General features: G+C 42.4%; 1 protein-coding gene across 1 annotated transcript; it reads left to right on the plus strand.

Moving 5' to 3' along the window:
* Window positions 1-323: 323 nt before the first annotated feature.
* ubtd1b (ubiquitin domain containing 1b) lies at window positions 324-7,148 on the plus strand. Its single transcript, XM_052069301.1, has 4 exons — window positions 324-616; window positions 4,184-4,411; window positions 4,497-4,654; window positions 4,919-7,148. The coding sequence occupies exons 1-4, from the start codon at window positions 535-537 to the stop codon at window positions 5,219-5,221; spliced, it is 771 nt and encodes a 256-aa protein (XP_051925261.1). The 5' UTR covers window positions 324-534; the 3' UTR covers window positions 5,222-7,148.
* The last annotated feature ends 3,823 nt before the right edge of the window (window positions 7,149-10,971 follow it).

The following is a 10,971-nucleotide window of genomic DNA, read 5'->3' on the forward strand; positions in this document are numbered from 1 at the left end:
GTCAGTAACCTTTTGCTGGAAGAGGAATGATATTTAAAGGTTTAAATATGGAATTGACAACAGACGCCACATGGGACTATCGAAGTAGAGAACAACTGGAGTGGAAAAGTAGCTACTGACCGTCTGCACACTGGGGAAAAATCGTTGTGGAAAATACCACTCGTGCTCGAAGTTAATGTTTTCCTGACGCGGAAGCTAGCTAGCTAACGTGATTAGCTTGGGGCGAGAAAACTATTTGGACGATTTGTCAACATCACAACGAGGGACAGAAAGGAAGAAAGATACCCTTTGATATGCCCTTGCTCTCTGGCCGGACGTGTTGAGCATCAAAGTCTTGGAATCTTGTGGCCCACGAGTTGTGACGCTCTTTAATCGTGTTTGAACATAACTGATTCCAGGTAACACGCAGTGATCTGAACACTTTGCTTGCAACAGCAAAACCCGTTGCCCACCCTCACTGCTGGGCTACAGTTTGTAATGGGGCCCCTGCTGAGTTAGTAGGACGCTTGGAAGCAGAGTGCATCCCCTCTAACCATGGGAGGATGTGTGGGGAGATACTGGGAACGATGGGATGATGCACAGAGCAGAGGCTCTTCCAGGAACGGTGGTCGTGGAGGTAAGAACACCATGACAGGCCTACAACACATTCCCAATGAGAAATGTGATGATGACCACTTGTGATTGTGTTTCAGCTTTTGCTTTGCGTTGAATTACTGCGTCGTTTAGCTTCTGATGCTGACCAAATGTATGCAACACAGAACAAAATGTATTGTTTAGAATTAGCCTCTGATGTATACATATCTGATTTTATTTTTCATCTCAGTTGCAATTAATTAATTTTATCAATGATGTAATGGGTCGAGCATGAGGCACGTTCACTTCCCATTCCCTTACCTGATGTTTTGTGGGGAAACTCGGCACACATCTGTACCCTGCTGGAAACCCTCACATCTTTTTTTTTTGATGAGGAGACTCATGCACAACGTGAGAGTCGGAATTTAGATCTTGTGATACCGTATCGCCAGCCTTACTCTTTTTTTTTTTTAGGTTATAAAGTTTTAAAATATATACTTGGTATATTAGTTTATTTTTTAGATAAATATGCAGCAATACACAGCTTGAAATGGATTTTGAATAGTAATTTTGCGAACCTAATATCTGTGACACAAACAGCGTTTGTTGCAGACACCCCCGAGAATGCCTATGATGTGGTCAGGATTGTTGAGGAGGTTTATTATGTCTATTATCTTGGAATTGCAATTCTTCAAAAGGTAAACACTGGCGCCAAGCCGTGTTTTGATCTTCTTTCCTACATGGAATTTGGATGGCTGCAGGAGCACTTAACGAGAAGTAAATATTATATTAGCCACCAGACTAAACTGCAGCAGCACACAAACCGGCATGCTTTCTGAATGGTTGCATAGTTTCGGACCCAGAGAACAATTGAAGAGAAATTTGGCTCGGTATGCTGTGTAAAGATTCCTTTTGATGATTTGGCGCTTCGACGCTTTGAAGACAACGTTGATGAATGTTGACGGTTCGGTGACGGTTATTTTTAGAATTTACAACAACAAAGCTCATCTTCTGAAATAGGCGTTCCCAGACGTTTTCTGCTGAAGAGACCAAATTAGAACTGTTGTTCCTCCCTGGGACCAGAACTTACTAATGTGAAATCACATGTTGCAGGACATTGACAAATACTTGACATCAACAAATGTGAAAGTACGCAGCAGGTCAACGTTTAGCAGCAACCTTGGAAACAAAAAGCCAGTTCGCCCTTTACTGTTAAACCAGGAGGCCCAATATAAATAGACACACAACTCCATGACTGAGTACAGGAACCCGTTCTCGAGACTGTTAAAGAATCCCCAAGAGACTGTCGTTTGTGCTCTTGCTTAAAAAAAGTTTGTGTCCATAGATAATTGCTTCCACTTGACACCATTATAATGGTGTCAATATCACGTGAATGTGTGTGGTTTTTTTCCTGAGTGAAGTGATCACAAGCCAAGTCTGGCTTGTAGCCACTGTCTCCATGCACCCCCAAACAAAATGTCTCAACATGTCCCCTCCCTCCATGTTGACTTACTGGCATCGCCAATTATTGTACCCTCCTTTCTTTCTTCCTGTCTTTGTTTTTTTTATTTTATTTTTTTAAACAAACACATTTTTTATGAACTTGGTTTTGCCTTTGTCGTTCGTTAAGTATTGTCATTGCCTTGTCAGAGTTTCAAATCCATTTGCCCCAGTCTAACTGTGATCCTTTGTCTGAGCTCTCTAATGATTGTGTGCAGTCTAGTCAGGAAAAGGCAAATCTGCTACTTGAGGAAAGAATTAGCTAACCACCACAAAACCCTGGAATCATTTATAACTATTTACCAAAAAAAAAAAAGACATTTTACAAAAGAAAAAGGCACTTCAATGCATTCTGGGTATTCCAATCCCTTCAACCAGACCAAACAAAATAAATCTGTTTGCGAGTTTAAATGTGCATTTTGCACCCCAACAAAACATATTGAAAAGCAAAACTGAGAATCATATATTTTAATTTTTTTTCTGATAATTGATTGGCGGAAACGTTCGCTATACTGGACGTGCCTGCCGCAACGTGCTTATGTCACTAATGCTGGGGACGTTATCGGCGCTATGCCGCGGAATCGATCAAATATCGGAGTTTGGCTGGTTCCTCTTGAGCTAATTTTTTGAATTTTTGATTTGATTTGAAATCACTTCCTACAGTTACATTTAGGAGACCACCTTGGAAGACAGCACACTGAAGGATTTCCTCCGGCCCAAATCCAGCATGGGCACAGAACAGCAAACAGATACAGACAGGTTTTGCGAAATAAAAAAAACATCTGTTATAATGTGGCAGGGGCTGGAGACTGAGCTTCTGTGTGTGTGTGTTTTTTTTTGTTTTTATCTGTAGTCACAGACAACTGAAGTGTTCTCCTGATAAGATAAGCAGCGGTTTAGGGAAAATAGCCCCTATCTTCTTCAAGTATACATCCTCTATGTTCACATTCTACAAAGAGAAAGACATACTTTGCAGTACAAGTTTGCCAGTTTGCTTGGACCATTTTCCCCCTACAGGAAATAACGACAAAAGAAATGACCTGTAACCAGTTCCTATCCAAAAAAAAAGGCAGAAGGAATATTTTGACATTCTTAACTGTCACAATGTACAAATAAGCTCATGACAGCGACTTGTGTACTGAGTGACCTGCCACACGGCTAATTTGGGTAAGAGGCAAATCCAATTTGTCACGATGATACTGATGCCACAATGACTTCCATTTCCCCGTTTGGCTTAACACTGGGCGACATAAACTCTGGGGTGTTCCACCAGGGGTTCCATTGTATTTGTCTGGATGTAAATCTGTCCTCAAAAATACAAAAAAAAATAAAATCAGAAATACAGCAATTGGAGGCATCTTATTTTTCATTTACAGGACACTGTGTGCATTTATATTTTTTGGACCACTTTGTGAAAGGAAATAAAATCTTTTGGCCCATTTTTAGGGGGGGGAAGTGTGTCAAGGGAATCCTATTATATGTCAGGAAAACTTAGTGAGTGCTTGCACATGTGCTAATCTTACACCATGACACCATGTCCTTCTCCCTAAGCTGCTTGCATGATAAATAATTCGTTTGAAAGTCCTAGTTTCAAGTCCTCATTTTTCCATTGCATCGCATCTCAATAACCGAGAACCTGGTCGTAATTCACAAGTTTTAGTTGATATTTTCTGGATGTGAGTTTGATGATAAAAGCTAATGTGGCTGTGATCACATTTCTTTTTCAAGAATGGATTGGAAACTGTTGCGGTAACTGTCCAGCAGTCTTCCCTCCTGTTAGATAAGTGCTTAAGGTAAATATTTAATGACAGGGGAAACACAAGTCAAGTTCCATCGATAACAGCGACACATGCTTCATGCATATTGCAAACTCGGAATGGAGTCCCAACTAGATCCAGTTGTGCTGGATGTTCTCTGTCTGCTGACAGCTCGACGTGTTGTTGATTTAGAGACATCACCTGCGCCCTTCCTCCCGCAGTCAATCACGTCGCTTTAGATTTCTGACAACAACGCATCCCACAAAGCAATGCGAAAGCTCTGTCGCATTGTGCGATGCGGCTGCCATTTTGGAACTCCCACATTAACATTTTGGTCCCCTTTCTGTTGACAGCTCGTAACGAGCCACTAAAGAAAGATCGACCCAAGTGGAAGAGCGACTACCCGATGACCGAGGGCCAGCTGCGGAGCAAACGTGACGAATTCTGGGACACTGCGCCCGCTTTTGATGGCCGCAAGGAGATCTGGGATGCCCTAAAGGCCGCCGCAGTGGCTCTGGAGTGTAATGACCACGAGCTGGCGCAGGCCATCGTCGACGGGGCCAGTATCACCCTGCCACACGGTGAGCCAGACCACAACATGCACCGGTCTCCAAAAACAACCAGTTGATCTCGTTATGCAAACACCGATAACGATCATTTTCCCAGGTACTCTGACGGAGTGTTACGACGAACTCGGCAATCGCTATCAGCTACCCGTCTACTGTCTCGCTCCACCCGTCAACCTCATTTCAGAGCGCAGCGACGACGATCACAGCGACAGTCCCCAGCTCTCGGTAGCGCCGAAGAAGGAATTTCAGCTGAAGGTACAGATGACACTTGTGTTTAATTCCTTCCATTCTGATACCGTTCGCCCCAGTGCATGTAGCATCCTGCCCTGCAAGTGCCACACCTTCCAAAGCATCTTCTGTGTTTATTGTGCCAGATTATAGCATTCATTCTGTATGACAGCTGACACACGTGTCGAAAGAGCTGCTGGCGAGCGCATTGTGTACACTGTGTACACAATTATGTTATCTGCAAAGTTTCTCTGGGCCGGTGTCATTCTTAACATTGCACGTCGACTGCAGGTGCGCCTGTCCACAGGCAAGGACCTGCGCCTGAGCGCCAGCATGACGGACACTATTGGTCAGCTGAAGAAGCAGCTGCACGCCCAGGAGGACATCGAGGCCGCCCACCAGCGCTGGTTCTTTTCGGGCAAACTCCTTACGGACAAGACACGGCTGCAAGACACCAAGATCCAGAAGGACTTTGTCATTCAGGTCATTGTCAACCCTCAGGCACACCCCAAGATGTCACCTACAACCACCACCCCCACCCCAACCCCCGCCGCCGCCGCCGCCACCAGCAGCAGCAGCCCTGAATCGGAGTAGTTGAGGTCAAAAACCAAAGCAGTGTGGAGCATTTTATTCTTCAAAACGGATGAAGCCAGCACAACTCATGCATACTCTGGCCGTTGCCCTTTTATCTGAACTAAAGCTTGCCAGGTGCCAATGGGGAGAACGCGAGGTGGCGTTTATGTGCGCGTCAGCAGACTCTAAAACGTCGCTGCGATCCTACTTCTTTCCAAGGGGAAGGCAGAAAGCAGGACAACAATCTCCTTTAATATTTTCTTATATTGTGAAAATGTTGTTAATTGCGCGTGGGTTTTTTTTGCACATTTTAAGAGAACTTTTGTAGGAGTTTGTGTGCCTTCTGCAATACGAAACAAAAAAGGGGTTCATATCCACATGGATAGTATATTTGCTGGTCTAAAAACTCAATCCGAGCTAGGTTGCGTGCATTTATCCACGTGCGAGTGCATACTTGCAGAAATATATCACCCTCACGTTATTACATATCTTCTTCAGGAACTGCAGTCGCTTATTCAGGAAATCAAGAATTCCTATCCAAATAGGATGTAATGTCTGTTCCTGACACTCCCAAGGGCCTTTTCGTTTCGTTTGAGCTGTACTTGCCCCCACCAGTCCGCTCACCAGTTGTCATTATGGTCCCGAAGAAATTGCCCCCATTTCCTGTCCCAGACCAGGAGCACAATCTTTTATATGAGTTGCAGCATTTGGAATGGGTATTCGATTCAGTTTCTTCACTCGACAGTGCGTGAAATGAATCATAAATTACCGGTAATCAATTTATTGTTGTCTTTTTTTGGGGGGGGGGATTACTTGTCATGGGATTGAAGGAGTTTCCAGAATGTTCTGAACTCCTGTTTCCTAGTCAGTCTTAATTATATCAACAATTATAATCGATATTTTAATATCTGTATATAATATTGGACCCATATTGCCCACTCTAATTGATCATATTAAGTGAAGAGATCTTAAATATGGCCTTTTAAAGGGCCTTTTTTATAGTCTTAAATTGGGATTCCATCTGTAATACGCTCTGGAATAGAACATATTTTAATTTGTGACGCCTTGATTTCGACTGGACTCTGAACTAATCCTCCTCACGCTGACTGACGTTTTCAAAAGCACAAGACTGCATAAAAAGTAGCAACATTAAAAAAAAGCAGGTTTTGATGAACCATTTTCAGATAACAGTATGTGACTAACTGTCACTGCACATCATGAGTTTGTTTTGTCTAGAAGGCAAACTGTCCCGTTTGCTGCCGCAAAGAAAAAGAAAATGCAATGAACAACGTTATTGCTATTAAATAGCTATCAGGTGAATTTTTCAAGCTGGAAAAAACCCGTAGCAAAAGTGCAACTACACTTGAACTCAAATCATATTCAGTGCAATGCAGTGGCTCATCTTGTCTCTCATGACTTGCCTTTACACATTGAGTTTCTGGTTGCTGTCGCACTTGATTTATGCTGTTTTTATGTTGATATTGCCTCTTAAAACAGGCAACATTGGTTTGCAATGCCTTTTTTAAAAATATATATTTTAAGTAACACCATTGGCTACATCTGTTTTTTAGAGTACAATCATGGAAATACATTTTAACCACATCTCACCATGGCAAGATTTCAATTCCTTTCAGCTTGTTAGCCAGAGCTTTTTGCTATTGGGTAGGTTTCTTATTCATTGTATGCAAAACGTGAAGGGATGTCATCTTTGTGCAATAAATATACTCTTGACGTAGGCCTAGATGACCGTGAATTTGATGGAGCACCAGCTGTTTATGCGAGTTCCGTATCCAAACGGGAACGAGCACAACCGTTTTATCTATAGAATCAGCAGATGCCTGTGTCAACTGTTTGTTTACCTTTGACACTTTGTATTCCAAGCTGTCGCTCTGACCTCTCACCTGGGAGCTCATCTTTTTCAAAATTAAATAAGAATTCTTACAACCTGCCCATCTCATGTTGTTCTTTTTTGTTTTAATTAAATCGTGCTATTGTTTTTAGCCATTGGGTCAGTGTATCATCACATCTACTCAATGTGGGAGCAAACTGGAGGAACTGCAGGAAAGCACGCAAGCTTCACACCTGAAGGTTGCAGGCAGCATGGAACCCACGATCTCTGCACTTTGAGGTCGATGTGCTCACCACACCACTGCTTCAAAATTACCTCCAATACGACACATGAAGTAAACAGCAGCCATTTCCTGCACAACCTTTTTTCATTCTAATTCGTTGGGCTCTCTTCGTAATCCCGATACGTCTTCAACTGACATTGCAACAAAATGCCGGTGTTCTAATTTACCACAAGACGGCGCTCTTCACTTACATATAATGAGCGCAAAAGGCAGGAAACCGAAGAGTTGAGGCCATCGATGTAGTTAGTGAATCTATCCTTTCAAAGCAGCGCACCACCAACTTCCTCCTCCCTCTTTCTGCAAACCCAGTTAGTCACTAGAGGGTCTGTAAAGGGTTGTGGTGCAAGTAGACCTAGGGGGAAAAAAGCCCCTATTGACAGTGGAATTTCACTGGGAGCTTCATGTTTGTGGTCACTCTGCAAGTCTCAGCCCATTCTACGCTCTTTCTAAAGCGAGAGCCCCAGTGTGACCCGATACTAAGGAACAAACGAAATTACTAAAACTAAAAACGGAAAAAGCACATTAGTTGACAAGAAAAAAATAGCATCTTAAATTTCCAAACCCAACTATAACTAACTAGATTTGAGCGAAAATGTCATTTGAATTTCATTCATGAGCTTCCAGGGTTGACACTTGTAGCTACACAAGAAGGAAGGTTAACCAATTGTTTTAGAATAAAGAGTTTATTTAATTACGCAACACTTAGTGACCTATTTTTTTTTATCTTTTTATTCTGCACTTGATTAATACTACTCCAAATGTTAAACAAAAACCAAAATTCATACTACTGGTTTAATGGGATTAAAAATGGGTAATTTCAGTGAGACTAAAAGTAGCAACTAGTATGTCTGCTTCTTATTGGAGCTCATTTGGAGGGTGCGTTACTTGTGTTTATCAAAAAAAAAGAAACGCAACTGAAACCGTATTTTACGTTTGCAAAATATGTTTAGTTTTCATCTATGAAAATTAATTTAATTTATGAGACTGTGAGGTTCATTTTAAATGTATTAATTCGATATTAATGCACGACCGTTCTAAGTGCAGTCGCATCTGGGAGTTGTAGTCCATTTAATCTGTTTTCCAGACGCATCCAACAGCAGCTAATTTAAAAAAAAAGCGCGAACAGATGACGTAGCTCCTAGGCGACGAGTTTACGACTTTTGCCTTGTCACACCTGCTTTTTTTTTTCGTTTAACTCAGCCTGAAACGCAACGCTAGGTAAAAAATGTTTCATGTTTTGGTTCATATATAAACAAACTAATACAGTATCTAAAAAATAGTACAGTGTTCAGCCGAGGTTAATACTTCTCACCAGGAATTCAAATCACAAATCCGCTTTCGATAACTTCAGACGTCTGTGGACCGTTATGTAGTACCTATATGTTTTATACCCATCTACATATCACTGCACAATACTTACCATAGTGTTGCACACAATACACATTTTTCCCCAAAACGACAGGGATTAAATACTGCCTATGACTAAATGTTGAAAAACCTTTCACTTCCACTAAGTAACAGTGTCCTGCACAAGCTTTAATTGTTTCTGTTTTCATTCACATTCAACCTTTCCCAAAAGTAAACATTCACAATGAAGAAGTGCAAACAGTACCAAATCTATTTTTGCTTCTCCCACTGAGTGCCATTTTACAGTGTCATCCAAAGGAGAAGTCTCCATGTTTTCTTCATTTACTTTCTGCCTGTTTACTTGGTGTTAGTTAACCACACAGGAAGTGGCGCTCCTATGTAAGACACCGAGGATTGTGTAAGACACCGAGGATTGTTCGTGATATAACGTGTGCTCACTATGGTTTATTAATATATCAAATTGTTATGCAAAGTTTCCTACCAGAATAGCACAAGACTCTAACCAGAATAGATAGAAAGGAGTCAAATCCTCTCAAAAGCCAGTGTTTGTAACGTCTAGTTTTGGCGGCTTAATCCTCCGTCTCCTATTCTCACCACGCTTTTATCTACTTACCGAACGCTCAACTAAAGCTCAACCGTGTGTGTGTGTGTTTGTGTGTCAGTGTCACTTGCAGAGCTTTTGCTGTACCACCACAGTGAACCTGGTCACCCGCTGTACCCTGACAAGCTTGGCACAGGGCCCAGTAGTAATGCAGCCAAGAGAAGGTTGAGCATGAACAGACAAGGTAAATAACATTGAGTGTGTTTTTTTTCTCTGCCAGGTTAATAAACCCATACATTTACCTTACTACTGCCGTGATTGGAATATTGTAGCTGAATTTGCAGTCAGTCACCCAGAGAGCTTCAGCAACTTTTATTCTCTTCGCAACACTCCATCGAAATCATTCACTTTTGACAGGAGTGAGGCGCACTCTTGATTGAAAAACACACTCTTCATAAAAGTGGCCCACATACAGAGCCTCCAAGCCGCACCAGAGGGCTCGGCAGTGGAAAATGACAATTTGTGTCACTGCCTCTTGTGCTATCAGGTTACGCAGTCGGGATTGCTTGGCTTCCTGCGACATCAGACAATCACTGTGGCTCGACGGGGAATTCACATTCATCACATTTTTAGGAGGGGGGGAGAAACACAGTGACGTCTGAGTAGAACCACTAAAATGGAAAGATGCATGGATCGCTTCCTGAACTCCCGCTGCTTGTGCATAAAGCATCCAAATGTCTTTTTTTTTGAGGAAAGGGAAAGAAAATTTAGTAATGGTACAATTCCTACGAAAAATAATTGCGATCAACTCTCACATTTTCAGTGTCAGTGGTTCTGTTGAACATTGATAGGCCACGAGACATCCTTAAACGTGCCACAGGAAATTATCCAGTTTCACTTTGCAAATAATTTGCTCATCTATCGAGGCCAAGCGATGTGCAGCGACAACGTTTTGTTTGATGGTGTGCCATGAGATTTCCCTAATGCAACTACTGTAATGACTTCCACGCTAAGCTGCATTTCACACAGCAACCTAAAACCAGACAGCACATTGTTTTTGTGAAGTGTCCATGTGATACACTTGTTTGTTAGGGTTTGAAATTTTACCTTCCTTGTTTGTGTGTGTGCATGCATGCGTGGGCATTTGTTTTGTAAGAGATCTGTTTGTCCCCCTTCCTGATGACTGTTACTGATGCTAATAATCGTCCATGTGTTGTTTACTGGACACAATCTGGGTCAAATTAAAAGCAACCTGGCGAGTTGTGATGGAGCGCACACTATTGCAGGATTCCAATCTGGATCCTCTTGAATATGAGGCAGATGTGCCAACCACTAGTCCAATGCATTGTCTCTTCATAGTGATGTCATAGGTCTTGCTTTCAAGGGATATGATTCACGTCACCACTGTTCAAGGGGGGTGCGGTGGCGGGGGCTCTGTTACAGATGGGAGTGGAGGGAAACGGTGACTGGGGTTGGGGAGTAGATTCTGTGATACAGCCAGAAAAGACAAATTCAAGTTAAACAACTAATTTCTCCCTCGCAGCAACGCAAAGTGGTTCCGAGTCCGCGAATGATTTGGTGTTTACTTCAGTCGCCATGGTGACCAGGAAAATCCAGGCAACAGTCATGCATCAAACCAACCTCTCGGCATGGTGTTTTTCTGTCAGGTCAGTGGTTTTCAGTCTGGCGGTAACGTGAGACGGAGATGAAACATCAGCGCATTCCCAAAT

The sequence above is a fragment of the Hippocampus zosterae genome, chromosome 7 (genome assembly GCF_025434085.1).
Source record: "Hippocampus zosterae strain Florida chromosome 7, ASM2543408v3, whole genome shotgun sequence".
Taxonomy (NCBI): Eukaryota; Metazoa; Chordata; class Actinopteri; order Syngnathiformes; family Syngnathidae; genus Hippocampus; species Hippocampus zosterae.